Source organism: Leptosomus discolor, chromosome 3 (assembly GCF_034619465.1).
Source record: "Leptosomus discolor isolate bLepDis1 chromosome 3, bLepDis1.hap2, whole genome shotgun sequence".
Lineage (NCBI taxonomy): Eukaryota > Metazoa > Chordata > Aves > Leptosomiformes > Leptosomidae > Leptosomus > Leptosomus discolor.
Genome location: NC_141393.1, coordinates 12093165 through 12112800, shown reverse-complemented (window position 1 = coordinate 12112800; position 19636 = coordinate 12093165). Strand labels below are relative to the sequence as shown.

At 37.7% G+C, this 19636-nt stretch overlaps 1 protein-coding gene across 3 annotated transcripts in view; it reads left to right on the top strand.

The window, feature by feature from the left end:
* Nucleotides 1–17258, top strand: part of LOC104351986 (kinesin light chain 1) — a 67203-nt gene extending 49945 nt beyond the window's left edge. Inside the window, exons 15-19 of one of the 3 annotated variants that reach the window (XM_086462512.1) lie at nucleotides 1039–1147; nucleotides 4650–4811; nucleotides 10131–10261; nucleotides 14909–14975; nucleotides 16338–17258. In XM_086462512.1, the coding sequence (XP_086318638.1) occupies nucleotides 1039–1147; nucleotides 4650–4811; nucleotides 10131–10261; nucleotides 14909–14975; nucleotides 16338–16403 (535 nt within the window). In that variant the 3' untranslated portion in view covers nucleotides 16404–17258. The remainder of the gene's footprint in view (nucleotides 1–1038; nucleotides 1148–4649; nucleotides 4812–10130; nucleotides 10262–14908; nucleotides 14976–16337) is intronic. The other 2 variants (XM_086462513.1, XM_086462514.1) reach the window with 2 other exon arrangements.
* Nucleotides 17259–19636: the final 2378 nt, after the last annotated feature.

The following is a 19636-nucleotide window of genomic DNA, read 5'->3' as shown; positions in this document are numbered from 1 at the left end:
ACTGCCACAGTTCAGCATTATTTGAGTTTCTAAAGCTTGAAGAACAGTTTTGTGTGGATGAGAACGTGTACTTCAAAATGGGAGAAACAAGGACTGTAGCTTGGATTATACTTGGTGAAATACTTCTTGTTTGCTTGCTTTAATTTTGATCCTTAACTGCCTTTTTTTAATGTGCAGGTGGTACAATGCAAGAAAAACCTCCACATACTGATAATGTTCATACCTCACATGCTGATAATGTTCAGTGGGGGGGGTTAATTTCTTCAGTGTTTGAATGTGTGTGTTTAACAAGCAACAGAGCTTCTGTATTGTTGAAATTTGCTCTTTTTTTCTCTCCATCTTGAACTCTGGGTGCAGTACATTTTGTTGGTTTGTTTTTCATGTGCTAGATATTTCTAATGCATGAGGAAATCTTTTCTCTACTGTTACTGGAGCAAAACTTCACACAACAATACTGTGACTGAGCTAATTCTTATTGTGTCATTGAAACAAAAATGTCTTGTTCGAGCGCGAGACCGGTTAATGGAACGTGCGGTATTTTTTTCCCACGTTTATTGTTCAAGCATAGGTTAAATGCATCGAAACTGCAAATAGATATTAAGTAAAAGCTCATCAAAGGAACTGTTAATGTGTTTTGTGACTAACACACACTACAGTAATGGGCACTGCATGCATGAGTAGGCATATTTTCTGGAAGCTTCACAGTTATTCAGTTGGACACGCTCAGATTGAGCTAGACTTTCACCTTGAGATGCATCTGAGAAACACCAGGATATAGCACTCCAGTTTTCTATTGAGTAGATCTAGAGGCTAGTTACTAACTTGCAGTTTCAGGGCTGTTGACTAATCATGATCTGAGACATTAATGCCCTTGGAAAAACTGTACCTCATGTAAATTATAGTATATTTCGAGAGACTTATTAAATAATTACAAAAATAGGATAAATACTATATTAATTTAAGTTTTGTTAGTTTGTGAATTGAATAGTTTAGTGTGTGTGTGTATATATATATTTATATACTTTTTTTTTACTTTAGTCCAACAGTAACAACTACCTTAAAGAACCTTGGGGCACTTTACAGACGACAGGGCAAATTTGAAGCTGCTGAAACATTAGAAGAGGCAGCAATGAGATCTCGTAAACAGGCAAGTATGAAAATTTGCCTTGATGATATTTCTGCGTAGTGGTCATGCAGATTTTCAACACCAGCACCTATTGTACACGCGGAACATACAAACTTTTAGCTATTCAGTGCTGGTGCCTGCTGGCGCCCTCTGATTTTGGTCTGCACTGGTAATAAACCGATACCTTCTTAACACTTGCAAACTGGTTAATTGCTAGGGCAGTGGCACCATGTACTGGGGACACGGTTCAAATTGGGGGTGAAATTATGTGGAAGATGAAGAGCAGCAAACACTGTGTTGACCAACAGTTGTCAATATTGGCTACATGTCCTGGGAGAGAGACTGTAGCTGGAGGAAAATGTGGAGTTTCTGTTGATAATCATCTCCTTTGCCCATAATGCTGTTCTGTCTTTAATAAGGAGCTGTCAGACTTGTAAGTGTTCTGTTTCTGCACACAACTGACTGGTGCAGACCTTTAGAAGATTGTTATAAAATTTATCAGTTCCTGTTTCTGTTACTTTTGCAAACCGATGGGATGGATATTAAGTATAAGGGGGGACTATGACTCTTTTGATGTGGAGAAGTTCTGTACTGTCTCTGTGCTCTTAAATCTGCTGTTCAAGTAACCCATTCTCAGTCTTAGAAGGTGGGAGAGTTTGTTTTGGGGTTTTACTGGCTTATTGTTTTTCCTTTCCCTTCTGGATGATTTGATACAGTATTTCTTACAAAAGTCCAGCAAACTGGACAAGCAAATGTGGCTTTTCAGCCAGTGTTGAAATGGAAAGCAAAATAAGAAAATACAAGTGGGGAAAAAAAAAAAAGTGGAAAGTTTAATTTTAACTTCGTTTTATGCCATAGCAAGATTTGTTTTTTGTTTTTTTTTTTTTTTTTCAGAAATGGTTTGTTTTGTTTGTTTTTCTTATATGTCCGTGTAAAGTTCTAAACTCTAAATTCAAGTAAACTGACTTAGGTGATGGACCATATCTTTATTGATTACGTACTGGTTTTTACTGGTTATACTGATTTGGAGTTGTATTTTAAAGAACGATACTGCAGTGTTTGATGTATATAGAAGCAGGTTTCTGGAAAAAGGAGAGAGAGAACAGTTCTGGGCAAATCTTCTGCTCTTCTAGTGAATTCAACAACAGTTCCCTTTGATATGAGGTGGCATAAGTTCTTTCTTCCACAAAAAATGGTGGAAAGCATGCAAGTGTTTGCCAGATAAACGGAATAAACCTGGTAAGAGGGAAGTATGAATCTTCAGCAAGGAAAATTCAAGGGTGGTGGGGGAATAGTTGATATAGATTCTTTTTAGTAAGGATGATTTTCACATACTTTTACTGAGGGTTCATTTTTGGTGTGTGTCTCACTCAAATGTCATTTGAAAATAAGAAATGAACGTGCACTGCATCTTAATGTATTTTCTTTGGTTCTTAGTTTTACTGTTGCCATTACATGTGATAATTTTTTTAGTGTGAATAGATACGACCAGGATAAGTAGGGGTAATAGTAATAAGAAGAGAGGAAGAAAACTTAGCTAGTAGTTACGTTTGTTTCCTTTTTTATATATATATATATTAAAACCAAACCAAAACAAAACAGAGCACAGCTTTTCAAATTCAAATTTTTACTGGGAAGCTTGGAATTGATTATTTGGGAATTAAAGGTGGGAGGATCTTGCTATTGGAGAAGTCTGTTTAAACTAGGACTCAGCCCACTTCTGGCTTGCCAGTACCGCTGCAAAAACTGTTCCTTGTCACCATTTTCCATAGAGCCTGCTGGAGGCTTCTTGCTGCTACTTTAGTTTTGTTAAGCATGCTTCAGATTTTCATCGGTACATCATACACCACCTATACCATAACATACCGTGTTACACACAGCGCTAGATTTGGACATGTAGGAAACGGTGCTGTCTTACTAGCAGCGTTTCGCACTACCTTTCTCTTCTAGGTCATTAGAGTAAAGGAGGACAGACAGGGTTAACGCATTTCTGCTTTTTGAGCTAAAAGCAAAGAGGTACTTGTGTTCCCAAGTGTGGAAAAGCATCAGTCCTCCACAGCTCTGTTCTCCTTTATGCATGTTTTGTTTGCTTTAGCTGCTGGGTTGGGTATGACGGATTTTTAATGACCGGTGAAGTTCTTTGTCCTTCGTCTTTCTTGACAGTGTCAGACAAACTGGGAAAGTGCAGTTCCCCATCCCTTCAGTATTAGTAGTGTTACTTTTTTAACACATGAGGTAAATGAGAGACGATAGCTTTGGAACAGAGCCTGGAGTTTATATATGATACATCACCTTCGTAGTGGTGATTTTCAATAGTTTCATGCTTTTTGTGTTCTGTGCTGCTAAAGGGATTGGTGAAAAAGCCATTTTTAGCCCACGCTTCTCTACTGGGAGCTCTAGCCACTCTTCTGCACTGTACTATGTGGAAGTGAAAATATATGATCATTATATGTTGGTTTCATGCTTCCTTGTGTGTGGAATTCCATTAGGGAGGCCTGTTCTGCTCTTCAGTTAGTAGAAAGCAGCTATATGGGAACAAAGAACCTGATTTCTTCATGCCACTAAACCAACTTGCATTATCATTCATGCACTTTATGGGATTTTGGCATGATTTTTCCTTTCTGTACTGTGGTGGACTTTATGGATTTGTCGCACAGATCCTCTGCTGCATTTGCTGCTAATGCTGCACAGTGAAAGATGCAGAATATTTTCTTTTGTGTAAGGCATTGATCTGGGATCTCTTCCTGTCAGCAAATACCACTTATGATGTGGAGTAGGTTTATTATAAAGAAAACAAAACTGAAAATAAGTATGATTTGAGCTTTGTTACTTTCTAGCTTCTGTGTTAAAAGATTTTGCCTTTAGTGCAGGGTTTTCATAGAAGGTATTTTAGCACTTTTAAGATATTTAAAGGATTATTTCGTAATTGATGGGCATTCTTTAACACAAAGTAAACATATTTTATTAACCATATATATAGCCTGTTCTATTATATGCTTATTTTCTATTTGATTTCTTTCTGAAGGATAAATTAGACTACTGTGCCAAGTGTCATATGTCAGTATTTTTAAGTAACACAACCTCTGTCTTGGATATTAGATATTCAGACACCTGCAACGTTCTTTTTAAAGGTGGGTGAATACTGCACTATTTGATAGGTGGAAAAGTGAGAATTGCATTGACTGTTCATGATCTATAGATTGCTTAAATATTAAGCTGGTGGACAGATGGCTTCAGGTAAGTGACGTGAACACCATGAGGCTTTGACAAATGATAGGAAAGGAGGAAAAGAATGGCAAGTCACTGAATTCTCAAACTACCAGGCTGACTGTCCACTTCATGCTATGTAGATGCCTGCAGTGTATAAAGGGCAACTCATCCTAACTGTCCTTTGAAAGCAGGATCAGGGTGATGGAATTATGGGTTGGTCTGACTTCTTTCTTGATATGGTTATTGTGTGTAAGTTGTAGATTAGTACAGCTTGCATAAAATAAAACCTTTTCACATTTTATCTAATTTTCAGGGTCTTGACAATGTTCATAAACAGAGAGTTGCTGAAGTGCTGAATGACCCTGAGAGCATAGAAAAAAGGCGAAGCCGAGAAAGCCTCAATGTTGATGTGGTAAAGTACGAGAGTGGTCCTGATGGAGGCGAGGAAGTGAGTATGAGCGTAGAATGGAATGGGGTAAGTACAGTACACAGTTTAAGAAAATAGCCTAGATAAATTTTCACCGTAACAAATATGGTTGTCCATTCACCAGCCTATCGTGTTTGCAGTAGTTTCTTGGTTGACCTACTTTGTATTTTGTGATTTTGCAGAATCAATTAAGAAATTAAGAATAACATTTTGTTTATCGTAACATAATGTAAAAAAATGGTAATACTTTAAAATTTTAAAACATCCTTTCTGTTGCTGTCCTGAACAGTGAAATTTCTTCAAGAATCCCAAGCAGTTGTATTTAACTCTTAAGTTGTTTAATGCTGATTGAGTGTCCTGGTTATGGTCTGGTGTATAATTCTTGTCAGTGGTTTCTTTTTAGTGGTAGAAATATTCTGGCAATTAACTTTTTGTCCTTTTGATGCCCTGTTTGCCTGTATTTTAAATGTTTCCTTAAAAATACTGCATCTGCTGGAATCACAAAGAACATTTGCTATGGAGGTATTAAGTGTTAGCAGTTTTAGAGTGAATTAAAGTGATCAGTCTAACACTAAAGTAATTCAATCTCCTCCTTACCCAACTTGTTAGAGGAAAGAACGTAACTTTTCAAGCTGCTATTCAATGCATTTTGAGAGGCAGTGCCTTCACATAACAATGTGGTAGTAACGTCACATTTCGTAAGTGGAATATTAATATCCCTTTCCCATATTAGAATTCGACTGGAATCAGGGCTTGTTCCTCTTTGTTTCCCATAGATTGGCTTTGCTGTATTATGCTGATTGTCATAAAGTAGAAACATACATATAATGCGATTACATACGCATTTTTCTAACCGTCGTTTTCCTTTAATTTGAAAGACAGTGCAAGCTTTTAGTTATTGATCTGGCTTGTGTAGTTGTTTGCTTCCGTCACCAGCTTTCCCATGCTTTATCCCATTGCCCGCAATGGGATGGATACTGTACCGTTCATTAACTCCCAGCTGTAGTTCTGCTGAAAATATTCTGTTAGATTATGAAAGTGGTGTTGCCTGCTTTTGCTGTATGGGAGGGGAAGTAGCCTACTTTGCAATACTGGGTGTTCTGAAGTTTCATTTCTCTTACAACAGCAATCTTTTTTTCTTCTTTTTTTTTAGCCACATGACACAAAGTTTAGCATTCCAGAGAAACCTTGATAAAACACATACTGCTTTAGTCTTAAAGGAGAATGTTCTGTCCATCTTTGCTTTTGTCTCTTTATTACTGTTTTCTTGGCATTGGTGTTCTCAGTGCCAAGACAGTCAATCAGCATCTATTGTGAATAATACTGCATCATTAATAAAGCCAAAGTAAGGTTGGATAACTCCTTTTTTTTTTTCCTTAATTCTCATTTTGCCCATTCAGCATTAGAACTGTGTACTGTACTCCTCCCTTAATTTTCACTGTACTTTGCATGACTATATGTTCTAAATGGATTAAACTTTTCTCTGTTATTGACATTAATTATATTGACATTAATTAAAAAAGCATGCAGGTTTTGGATTGAAAGGGCCTTCTGTGGAAAAGCAATAGACAGTATTTCTAGGTCAATATTTGAATCAAACTTAGTGATAAAATTTGTTGATCTGAAAAATTAAATTTTGACTTCTCAGGGCAAAAAAACTTTCCATTTTTAGTGTGCTGAAGTGGCATTGCTTTATTCTCATCTTCATTATTTCTTTTTTTTTTCCCCTCTTAAGAGACAGTATTTTGTATTAAACATGTTTTACATAAAGTGGGCAACTCTCTCTCCCTCTACCCTGCTGGTGTTTCTAATCTCAGTGCTGTTCTTCCCTCTACTTGATATCGTATAGTTTTCTTACCCTCATGTGTTCCCTCCAGACAAAATACTCTGATTCATAAAGTATAATAGAATTTTTTTTGTCAGGCAGATAATTCTGTGGGCAGAGCCTGAAGAGAGGCCTGCCTTTTCCCTTTGAATTATTCTGAAGTCATCAAGCTGACTCGATTTCTTGGCAGTCAGAGAATAGGTGGTGTGTGGAAAGCATCAAACTTCAATGAAAAAATGATGTTGGAAGATTGATTGTAATTAAATGACTTCCTTATGGAATGTATTCACTATTAAGCATTCTATGCTTTGATGTAATGTCTTACATTCTTACAAAAAGAACTGAAATAGCTATTGGAAGTGAACCTGTTATTAACTATTAAAATGAGCATGCTAAGTGAGGTTATGTAGTGCATGTTTACGTGTTTCATATAAAGTCCATCCCCTAAAGTTAACCAAAGATACTTGAAAATGTGAAGAAATACTTTGCCGTAAAACTCCAAGGCAGAAATCCCAAGATTTTTGTCCCTTACTATGTTTGTATATTTAAAATGACAGTGGGTATCTGTAATTGGCACTTCTGGAAATTGACCTGGCAGCCAGTTGCAGGACAGACAAAAGTAGTATGATACTGTTAATTAAAAGCATGTTTTTAGTGTGAGGAAGTATCTTTTATTATTCTAAACCATACGCTTCAAAAAGACAAGCTTTTGGGCACATCAGTCCACTGCCAGGTGTGAAATGAAAGCAATAGACTTGCGGGTGAGAGTTGCTTTTGTTTAATAAGAGGCATCAGACAGTCAGGGGTATTCCAGCAGACGACTGCAAAGTAGTACAGGAGATGAGGATGGTGGGGAAGTGTAAGCAAAAGTAATAAGGTGATTGTTCTGAGTGACATGAAAATTGGTGATTAATTTTTGCCATGGAGATGGATGTCTCTGATTTTTTTCTTTTTGTTTGTTTACACTGGATTTAGGATTTTTTTTTTTTTTTAATCCTAAACTCATGTTTCAAAGATGCGTTGTTAATCATTCAGTCAGTGTTTAACCTGGAAGTTCAGTGTTTTTATTTCACATTTGAAGTATCCAAAAGCTTGTCTGCTTGTTCCTAATGTGCTAGTTAGCACAATCAGTTATACGCTATATCTACCAAATTTATCTTGCCTTTGTTCATTATCACTACCATAGTGTCACTGGTTTAAGACCATAGGAATAATTAGCCTTTTCACTGATCTCATGCTTCTAATTGGAATCGGACTTCGATTTATTCAGTCCTGCAAAGCTGGAGTCTGTTTTTTTAAAGTGTGAATAATATTTGAAATTTAGTTTGAAACATAAATACTTGATTAGATTTTGATCTTCTGATCATGTGGTAGCAAGGCATTTTGCCATTTGCAAGAATAATTTTAGTTACTGTTCATTCCAATTGCTATAGCTAAAGGCTCTCAAAACCATGCCATAAGTAGTGGTTTCTGTACCTAACACTGAGAATGGAAAGCATGTGAATTGAACCATAGCTTATATTTACAAATCAGTTCTTTTAGCTGCCTCACTGTATTAGCGAAAGTACGGAAGTTTCCATTTGGATAATAAATAGTCACACAGATATGTTCTAAAACACACTCATGAGGTCAGTTGGATTTGAATTCCTTAAAGGAACGAACAGAATTTTGTCTGGAGGTTAGGGGGAAGCGTCTTTCTTCTTGCAGTTTTGTTTCAAGGAAAATTCCTGACAGAAGTTAAAGCTGAAATGAATGCACCTTGCTCTATTCCTTTCTTCTGTTTTGGTTTGGTTTGGGTTTTTTTAATTATTATTATTTTTGTGTTACTGTCAGCTGAAAAAAAAATAAATCTTTGTTTATGAAATGTATTACTAAAGCTATCCCTTCTTAAAGGTGTTCTGTGTTTCGTACAAATTCTGACTTGGAGAACGTGCAGCATCAGTCACGCTCGTTTGCAAGTCGCATATTAGTGATAGGGCAACACTGAATAAAGATGTACGTTCTGGTCATTGCAAGGGCCTGCGCTTTGTCCTTAAGGAAAAAATTGTTTTGAATGTGACCTAGAAATACTGTAAACATAACTGTTCAAAATTGAAAACTGTTGCATTTTCCCCAACAGTTTCATTCAGTTTTTCTCTCTCCATTTCTGACAGGCCTAGATGCCTTTTGTGATTCTTATACTGTCTCCTGCATGACGGGCGTGCACCATCTTCAAGCTTTAACTTCTCTCTTCAGTACTGACTGCTGTGTTTTAGCAAACCCCTTAAGATTCTTGTCAGAGCTACACTTCCCTGTAAACTGGCCATTCCTTCAGTGCTGGTGTCTCTTTTTGGTTTTCTATTTCTGTACATGCGTAGCTTTGCCAGATATGTATCTAGTCATACAAAATGTTACTACAACCATTTGCTGTGTAATACATTAGTAAAAAAAAAAAAGTACAATGACCTTTATAAGTAGCTGTTCACTATGGAAAAAAGGTAGTTAAAAGTATCACACAAGGTATTATTGAAATGGCATGATGGTGATCTTTACAGGAGAAAAACAAAACCAAACCAGTAAAAGTAAGGCATGTTCTCCAAGTGCTTTAAAATGTATTTAGAGACCTATTACATGGTTAACATCAATATGGAACTCTGGATGTCTTCACTTATGATTATTCTAAAGTAGCATTGCTGTTTAGTCTTTGTGTGAGATTTTGGCAATTATGCTTTTCTCTACTAATCTTGGTGTTCAGTGATTTGTGTATTTGTCTTTCTAACTTCTAATAAACTCACTCCAACTCAGGTGTCTGTCTTTGTCTTCTTAGTAGTACTTTACTTTCCTCTTCTACAATTCTTTTACGATTCTTCTTTCATAATCACATAGGATTTCTATGAAGTAGGAAGTGGTCGCTTCTAATCTTACTAAACTATTGGGGTTTTTTTAAGAGTAAAACACTTTAAAATAGAGTTACGGTCAGTTGGAAGTTTCTTTGGATCAGCACAGCAGTGTAAAACATGAATGCAATGTATGAGAAGTTCATTTCATCATGTTCTACGTTTTGTTTGGTGAAAGTTAAAATGAAGCACAGGAATTTAACCATGCATGTTCCTGATCAGAAATATTTTTTGTTTAAGGAGTTTAGGGTTAATTAAACATCTTTGCAAGTAATACAGATATTTAGAAAGAATAAACCAGGTTTTTTTCTTAGACTGATGGAATGCTTTTGCTTGGGGCCTGTACTGTGTTAACCGCAGTGCGCTCATATGATGTGGTAACATGGTGATGGTGCATTGTTTGACTGCTGTGGTGGGGGTTTATTAATTGTTATGAATCGTGGCTTGAGCATGTCTTCACATTTTAGAAGTCTTCTTTACAGTTTGGAAGGAACCCTTTTGTTTTGGTAAAGTTGTAGCTGTATGGTATTATGTGTTTAGGTAATTGTACCGAATATATATTAATAGCAATAAAACCCCAATATTTCATCAATAAAATGTTTTTGAGCCAAGCTTGGGGGAGGGTGACAAACTCTTGCACTTTCACATATGTTCAATTTTTTTCAGGATGGCACTGGATCTTTAAAACGCAGTGGTTCCTTTAGCAAACTTCGTGCTTCCATTAGACGCAGCAGTGAGAAGCTGGTTAGAAAGCTGAAGGGAGGAAGTTCACGAGACAGTGAACCAAAGAACCCAGGGTAATTATCTGTTCTTAGCTGTGCTGGTGTGCCCTTGTTCTGTGCCCCCACTCTAGCCTAGTCTAGTACCTAGGGCAGTGTTTTCTTCTCGGCTTAGCTAACTGCATGTCATGTAGATTTATATCTTAAAGAAAAATAAAATAGGAAGTAATTTCTTAAACTTACAATGAAAGTTCTGTAACATCTGAGGGGTTATATTTGCTTTTAACTCAATTTTAACGGTGTTTTTTCCCCTTTTTATGCTTTAGCCACTTGAAAAATACGAAAGCTTTTGTAGAATTACTGATAAACGTTAGTTACCTCCAAAATTCTCCTTTTCACACAGCAGTGAAGAATAATAAATGTTACTGATTTTTTGCAATAAAAGCTTGAATATGGTAAACCCACAACTAACATTCTTGATACAGATGTATGTATTACTGTGGGTATAAAGGGAATTACTGATTTGAGCCGTTCTCAGTTTCTGTTTTTGGAAACCCCAGGTTTCAGAGAGCGGAGGAGAATGTTGACAAACTTGAACCTAGTTGTGCATCTCACTAACATTTTGGCCTCAGTGAAGTCAGTGGTAAAAATTCAAATTTTAATGAATCTGACCTCTCACTCTTCCTATTTACCATATGATTATGGATTTGGATGTATGCAATATTTCTAATAAATGTATAAAAACATTTACTGTTTCTCATAATAGCAATTGTGGATGTTCGCCCTCACCCCCAGCATAATTGCTGTCAGTGTTGAAGGGCTTTTTCCCCTTGCTGTGAAAACTGGAATTCGTTTAGTTGACAGGAAACTATGACAATATGAATTTGAACTTATGCTTTAAAACAGTTAAATTGGAGAAGTTGGAGTAACTTCTGATGGAGCAGCTGGATCTATGGGTAATACAGTAGATGGTGATGATGGTAGTGGCTGAGACAGTGATCTGGAGATAGGGTCTCACAGGGTTTTTGTAAGTGCTCCAATGAAGTTTTGCTTCGTTGTTTTGATGTGGTTGTAAAACATTGTGTACAGCTGCAGTACACGTAGAATTTGCTTCCTTGCATATCTGTTTCAAATTCAGCTGGATCTGGTTTTTAGAGTTGTTAGAGAATTAAGATTTCACTCTTGGCTGCCAGAGACTTGATGTTGAAGGCACTGAATCAAACTCAAGGTCAAAAATCCCTTTGCATTTATTGATACATCATTAAGAACTGCCTCTGAGATGATAGATTGGAATGAACAGTGAAAAGCATGTGATTAGAAGAAGGAAATAATGTAAATGTAAAGTGCTTTAGGGAAAGCAAGCAAATGCAAGCCAAAACAGAATGAAAGGGATTTCCTTCTGGCTTCAGTATTAGCATTTTTATATGTTGGTTTTCTGTTTCTGTTCACTCCTGTCTTGAGTTCATACCTTGTAGTTCAGGTGTACTCTTGTATGAGTAGATGTGTATATTCATAGCTAATTTTGCATATTTTTTTACTTATTTTTGTGAGACATGGAAAGGTTTTCAGTTTCTTAAAAGCCAAGAGTTTTATTCCTTGTTCTCTGTAGAAAATAGAGCTAACTTTTTCTGCAGGTAAGGTAACTCCATGATTATGGATGTAGAAGAATTATGCTTATGTGTAACTGAAGACATTTGGCTTTGCAGTGTCCTGTAAGAACTCCCCTGCCTTTTTGTTGTCTGCTCTTCAGTAGTGTTATTTGACGAACGCAGAAGTAATCTACCCACATTAACGTTAATTACATTGTGGGGTCTCTATCACCAGATAAGATTTACTCAAGCAAAGACATTAATGTGAAACGAAATTGAAAACGAAGGAATATCTTTCCTGCTTTCCCTTTTTGACAAAATATTATTGGTTTTTAGATGTCCCTGTAGTTAATTTATTCTTAAAACTTGCTGTGTGTTGCATTGACAGGCTTTTATGTAGATACGCACGCTGAGTGTGTAAGACAATAACTATTACAATTTCTGTTCTTCTAAGATACACTTTTTTTAATCCTAATTTATATTAGCTGGTTTTAATAACAAATGCAAAGATTCCTGGTGTTAAAAACCAGCTTTGTAGATTACGAAGCATAGCTGTACATACTGAAGTACATTCCAAGAAGTCATTTTGATTTCATTTGCTGAAGAAACTTTAGTAAATAGAGATAATTTTTTTTCTGCTTCTGAGCTTAATAAAAGGGATATTCAGTTTTTATTATGCAAACCCTTTGGTTTTGGTGTGTTTGCTAGCTGAAGATTACACTACTGACGTAGCATCCTTCTAAATCACTTTTGCTACGGAGTCAGCCAGCCATTCTTGGTAGAAAGACTTAGGTGCTTCCCTCCTTACCAGTACCTTCTCCTTACCTCCTTACCTCTGCATTCCCCGCCCATGTCTCCATGAAGACTTAGTTTTGAAATTCATTTACGCTTGTTGCTTATGCTGTGCTTCTGTAAATAGTAATTGTCGGTGCCGGTATGATTCTGAGTGAGAAGTGCTCAAATAGAAATACATTAATAAAACAGCTTGAAAGCCAGACAGTTTTCATGTTGCTTTAATACAGAAGATTGAAGAGAATAAAGTGGAAAACTCATCAGGGAAATTGTTTCTTTAAAATCATGCAAAAACCTTTTTGACAAAGAACAGCTCTCTGAAGAGCTGCTCTTTGAGACATACAATACCTGAGGCATGGTTTCAGTTTGTTCTTTATCATATTTCAGAATTCAGTTCTCTAATAATTGAACTTTGCTTTGTTAATGTTAGGTTTACTTTTTTTTTTTATTTTTAATTTTGGTCATACAGCAGAACAGTTGAGATTTGTAATTTAAAAGGGGAGGAGGGGGGCAAGCTTTCATTATTGATATTACTTATGCACCAGAAAAACAACAGCATGCTATTTGTGCAGTCATATTTTCTAACATGGAGGGAATTGAAAGTGCATTTGCCAGACTGAAGTTCTTAAGTATGTTGATTAAAAAAAAAAACCAACAAACCAAAACAACAAAAAACCAAAACAAAACCAAAAAAATACCCCAAAACCCCCAAACCAACCCACAAAGAAACTAGTATTCAAAAAAAATTTTTTTTTAAATTGGCACTTCAGCAAGAACCTAAAAATGCTTGTGTACATTTTTACTGGTGGGTTTTCTGTTTCCCTGGAACGTTTTCCATAAACCTTTATGCTCTTTTGAAGAGTTTTATGTAACATGTTGTTTGTGTTTTACAGATTAACTCACTCTGACTTCCATTTATAACCTCGGTTGTACATGTTTCATTGAATAAATGAGGTGTATGCCATGCATGAGTCCTTGCTTTGTTGTTGCTAACACTCATGTCAGATACTTTAAATTGTGTGTGTTCTGGCTTCTGAAAGGTTCAGATTCAATGCTAGGAAAAGCCAGTGAGCTTACGTTATGTAGCAGCTGTTGCCTGTGTTTGTTAGTGTTTTGCTTCGTTATTCTGCTAAGCCTTTGCGTTACGAAAGCATATAAAACTGGTGCTTGACTTTGTCTGTAGGCAGTCTTGCTTCAGTAGAAAGAAAAACTGGTTAATATCTGATGTGATCTGTATGGATAAACCTTTCCATGCAATTGGAAAGCATTGGAAACCTCACATGGCCAGTTGTCTGTAAAGCTGTAGGTAGCACTGCAGGATTAGGGCCCCGTTGTCTTGTGGGTAGTTCATCAAATATGTACTGAAAGCCCTCGTTTAGTAGTTCTGGAATAGTTATCAAAGCCAACGTAGCACATTCTGAGCCATGTGGGGACACGCTGGGATGACAGGCATCAGGCATTCCTGTTGTCGCCGTGATGGCGGAGTCGAAAGGCTAATCTTGAATTTCAGTACGCACACTTTAAAATATTTTTGTTAAATTTTGTATGTGTTTGAGAAATGTAGCTATGTTATTAATCCTCATCTCAAACAGCAGTAGATACTACTGCTAACGCAGTGATAGTTTGACTGACAGTAGCTCCTGTGTAGGCGATTAATTTTTTTTTTTTTCCCCCTTATTTGTTGCTTTCAATACAGTGGTTAGTGGTGTTACCACTGCTCAGAGCATTGTAAAGCCAAAAGCATAACCAGAGTTAATAGCAGCAGCCGCCTTATTTCTCTTCACTTTGAAACGTGTAATATAAAAGATTTTAAAATGCTTTTTGAAATAGATGTCTCCATACCTAGATGAGGCAGAAAGTACTAAACTAATGTCTGTTGTAGCTTTTCCAAGTTAAATGCTGCCTACGTGACAAACTTACTCATGTTTCACTTTTTTTCTTAAACTGTCTGAATGTTTTGATGCTTTTGTAAGAACCTGCATAACATTGAAACAGAGAATTAGTTATTTAAAAATCAATGCTAAGTCAGTGTATTAATTTGATATGCTTTAAAAATTGAGATTTTATTTCAAGATGAAATTAAATCAATTGCCTGAAATGTTTAAGCTCTGAGGAGCTTGTGATTTTTTTTTTTTTTTTTTGGTTTTATATTTAATTTAGAGCTGAATAGAAACATTTTCTAAGTCATGTAGTTACCTTAAAGGGTATCCCTCAGATCAGTTTTGGGGCATTATTGAACCTCCCTTAACTGTCATTGCTCGTTGTAATACTTGTGTTTTTAGAGCTGTTAGTTTTCAGCTATTCTGATTGGTTTATCCTTGCATGTTCACTGTCCTGGTTGCAGCATGAAGCGTGCCAGTTCTCTGAATGTTCTTAACATGGGTGGCAAGGCTACTGAAGATCATTTTCAAGTAAGATGCCCTACAATACTCTTACAAAAATAGATACCGTTAGTAGGGTTTGAGATTAAGAGCATGGTAAAGAATGAAACAACAAGCTCCTAGTGATTGGTAAGATCCTACTTCAGTAAGGTGTTTAAAGCCTGTGCTTCAGGCATCGTCCCATAACACTTGTGAATTACGCTTAATTTTAAGCAAGTGCTCACGTCCGACCAGCAAAGAGACTGGCTTTTATGATACCAGGCAGTCTCTGGCTTTGGACATTCTGACTGTTACAGTGGATGTGAAACTTCTGGAATCTTACGTTCTTGTAAATGCTACTTAAAAATATAAAAACTTTTAAAGTCCAGTTACTAAGTATTTTTTACTTCAGGCCCTTTGTTGCAAAGGGCCCAGTCATCTTAATTGCTGTACATTTTCAGATTCCCTGAAATGCGACTTCAGTTGTTTCTGAGGTTGTACAGGAGCAGGCTCTGAAAGTTTGTCTGATCTATGTTATGCTTCTGCTAATATCAAACCTTCTTATTTTGCTTAACTGTATATGCTGTGCCCAATTGCTACTTCCCATTTCTTGTTTTTACCTAATAAGTCGCTGTTTCTTATATTGTCCAATAAGCTAGCGATGTTCTGTGTTCTAAACACTGTTGTGCATTTTACTAACACAGTAACTGCAACTGATTTTAGGAGGACAAAACCGCTTCTGTACTAACAAAACTGTACATGAGGATCTTCACCACTTTGTCCTAGAGTAGCAAGAAAGCCCAACCTGTATGGCTCTCATTTTACTGTTGAGTGGCATAAAGGTGTCTCAGCTATATTATCTCCAATAACTGTACTGCAGAGTTTTCTGTGGTGCGAGACGTGAAGTTCGGCCAAAAAAGAAATCCAGGGTAAAGCATGATTCTTCACAGCAACAGCGCCGAGGTTTCAAAATGCCATGCCCCAGGTGCCCCTAAACTGGATCCTGAGTATATAATTGATGTGAATTCCAGAAGAGTAATTATTGTTCGTGTGTACACTGCAATATTAAAATTAGTTCTCGCTTTTTGTGAACTTCTGTAGTTCACCCACTGTAGACACTCACCGCAGTTCCCATAGATCGGCTCTTGCATTTCTGGCAAGACTTGGGTCAGGATTGTGAAGGGTGTATACACATACATAGATCTTTTCAGTATTGCTAGTTGAAAGTTGGGGGAAAAGGTGTTTATTAGAATACAGAAAAGTGTCCCTCTACCCAACATGATCAAGGCCAGTTCTCCGTAGTTCCTTCTGTTTGTTTGTTCCGGTTTGTTAAAACTATTAATTTTGTTTATTTGCTTGAACTATCTGGACATCTGCTTAATTTACTTGTTTGTTTTTTTCCCCTTCACACAGGAACGAAATAATTGTCTGACAGACTCGAGAGCTCTGAGTGTCAGTCATACTGATCTGGCGCATTGAGGTTCTTGGACAGAAGCTAGCTAATATTCCTTTGTGAATAAAGAAGCACTGAGACCTTCAAAGCTTTGGTTCCTCATCATTATGTATAGGAACACCTAGTTTGTAGATTTTGTTGGGTTTTTTCCAATGGACTGCTGTTTTTACTTTTCTAAATAGGGACAATTTTAAACACAGCATTAGTGGGTATTTTCTTCTAAAGGAAAACTATATAGATATATATTGCTCATTGCACTGCTCCCATTCATGCTACTTACGTTGATTCCTTTAATAGATCTGAATATCACAGCAGCCAAAAAAGTGTAAAAATACAAACGTATTTAAAGCATACCAAAATGCAAAGATGTTTGAAAATGCAAGCAAAACTAAATGTGTAGCAGCAAATATATACAGTGCTGGAATGAGAAAAAGGATAAATTTATGTGCATTACTGTATAAATTGCGATGGAGCATACTGTATTGGTGGGGCTTGCCTTAGCACCACTGATTCTTGTAATGTTAAAAACCTTAGCTAGCGAAACAGCACTTGGACACGGCTTACTTAACCACTGGACTGAGCTATTACATTTTACAGAAGAGAGGGCTGGGGTTACATTACATACAGCAATACCTGTGACCATAACTTTGATACTTGTTGATAAAAGTCTTAGGGCACAACAGTCGTGGTTTGTGTTGATGGGGAGAAATGGAAAATGTTTTGACCTTTATCTTGTACAGTTGAAGAATACTGAAGTTTTGGACTGCAGCTGTCCCGGAGCAGCTGCTGTTGCTCTTAGGGAAGCATCAAGCCTCAGGTTGACCTTCTCGCTTGTCCACTGGAATTCACATCCCATTGTGTTTGCTGAAGTGCTCCAGCATTTCCACATGCTGATCCCAAGTCCGGCCTTTCTCTGCAATAGCTGATGGCGGCAGCAGGAGGCATCTGCACGCTAGGCTGTTACGCCGTGGAGTAGCTGCTGTGCAAAGGACCGCTCGAATCCGAAGGGCCCCAGTGGAAGCACTAGATGGCCATGAGTGGCAAGCAACTCGTGTGACCACACATCCCCGTTAAATCTACTTACAGTTAACATATATGCTGTCTGTATACAGGACTGCTGCTGGAACTACGTATGTATGGTTTAAGTATTTTATAGACACTAGTATTTCCTCTTGCTTTTCTGTAAAGCTTGTGATTTGGTTCATCTTTTGTAAAAAAAATTCACGTGAAGTTGGGTGAGAAAGTAAAGAAAAAACAACCAATGTGTGTACAAATGTATTTGTGGTTATAGTTGTGAGTTGGAAAATGACGAATGAAATTAACTTTGGGAAAAGCTGGAATATTCATTCAAGGTCAGCGCCAACTGAAGGAGGTAGAACGTAGGGGTGTAAGCAAGTTTTAGTATTTGAACGGGCTGTGAAGTCGTTAGAATTAGTACTTCATAGAAGTATTTAACTGGCTTTGCATCTGGTTTTAAGCTGTTACAATAATACCTGATGCAAAAAGCTGTGTGTAATGCACTTAACTATGTTTACCAGGAGGTACCTTATTAGCATCTCTTCAAAGAAAGCTGCGTATGGTATACCTGCTATAGGGACAGTTTAGGAGCGGTGGGATACGATGCTGCTAATACATAGAAGTTTTAGCACAGAGTAGTGCAATCCATTAATGAACTTGAGCAAGAACAGGTTGTTGCTCAGTTACCTTAACAATATATACTCATATAATGTAGACTCTTGAGTTTAATCTTTTTATTAAGAGCTTTTTATATAAAAAAATACATAATATATATACACTCCTTTTCCCCCTAAAGCGAAGCCTGTGCTGGGCACCCTTTGGTGGGTTCAGTTCTCTGCACAAAGCCCGCCTGAGCCAGCTTTGCACGGGAACTGTACATCGCCTTGCCAAGCGGGGTGGGCACCCGGTGAGCCCCGCCGCAGCCCTGCCGCTTCCCTCGCCGCCCCCGAGGGTGCCCTCTGTCCCGCCGGCCCTGCCCGGCAGACCCTCTGCCCGCAAACCCCCCTCGTGGTCGGCCCCTTTCACATGAGCACGCTGCCGCTGCGGTAGGAGCGGCTCTCTGGGCCTCGTAACCCGCGGGTCCGCGCCGTGCGGTGTTTCACTCGCAGACCATTATAAAAGTCTGGCTTCCGAAAACCCCGCACAACTGATCTGGGTGATAAGGAACTGAAGAATGTGTTTTCTACATTCATCTTTCAACTTCGAAGGAAAATTCTTTTTGCAGCCTCTCAAAAAACCGACAACAACCCTGTGTAAATAGCGATAAACTATTTAACCATGCCAGATGAAATGTACATGAAGTTTTTAAAATGCAAGACCATGGTATGTTGATGGTGATAGTGAGGGAACTTTCTCGTTCAGGATCTTGCTGGTGGTGGCATTACTAGTACTGTGCTTTTAAATGTTTTAAACTTTTATATAGTATTTTGAAGTGTGTTGGAAGATTAAGTCGTTGAGCTACTGCTTATTAAACAATTCTTACATTTAAAAGGTTAATTTTTTTTTTTTCAGAGAAGAAACAAATTTCAGGATTTCTCTAACCCATAAATCCCCAAGAACGATAGCCAAGTCCTTACTGTTAGGAGCCAGTGAGCTGTTTGCAGTTTGGGAAGAACTTGTGAGGTACAAAAACACAGTTAAGGTCAACATTCCTTGGGGTGGATCGTGAATGAATTACTGTCAGGATGTGGTTTGTATACATTTAAATTTCAGGTGGGCTTCTCAGTTTGCTTTTATCTAAGAGTTCCTTTCCAAATTCCCTCTGTTCCCGTTGTAACTTAACAGTCTGCATAAAACACAAAACCAGAATACCCACTTGTATAATTCTTGGATGTCTTCAGCACCAAACCACGTCAGCAGCTCTGATGAAACAGAAAACTAGGAAAGACCTTCAAAATCGACAGACATCTTGTTGGGAAAACTGCAGCCTTGGTAGTGCTGCTGTCTTTTTAACCCAGCCGGTCTGTCCTTGCCCAGAATTCTAAGGATGAACTTCATTCAAAACGTAACGAGGACTCCAGGTTAGGCCAGTTCCTCTGGATTCCCCTGTGAACAGTGGGTAGTTCTGGGGTGTACGGGCAGCGAGGGCCGCGGGTGGGGCGAGTCCCACACTTATAGGAAGGTGCCCGTTGCCTTCTGTCTGTCTGGTGGGGTGCTGGTCTTCAGGAGTATTGGCAATATTTGGTTTTACGAAATATTGCTGTAAAACGCAACTGTTTTGTGATTTGCTCCTTTTAGAGGA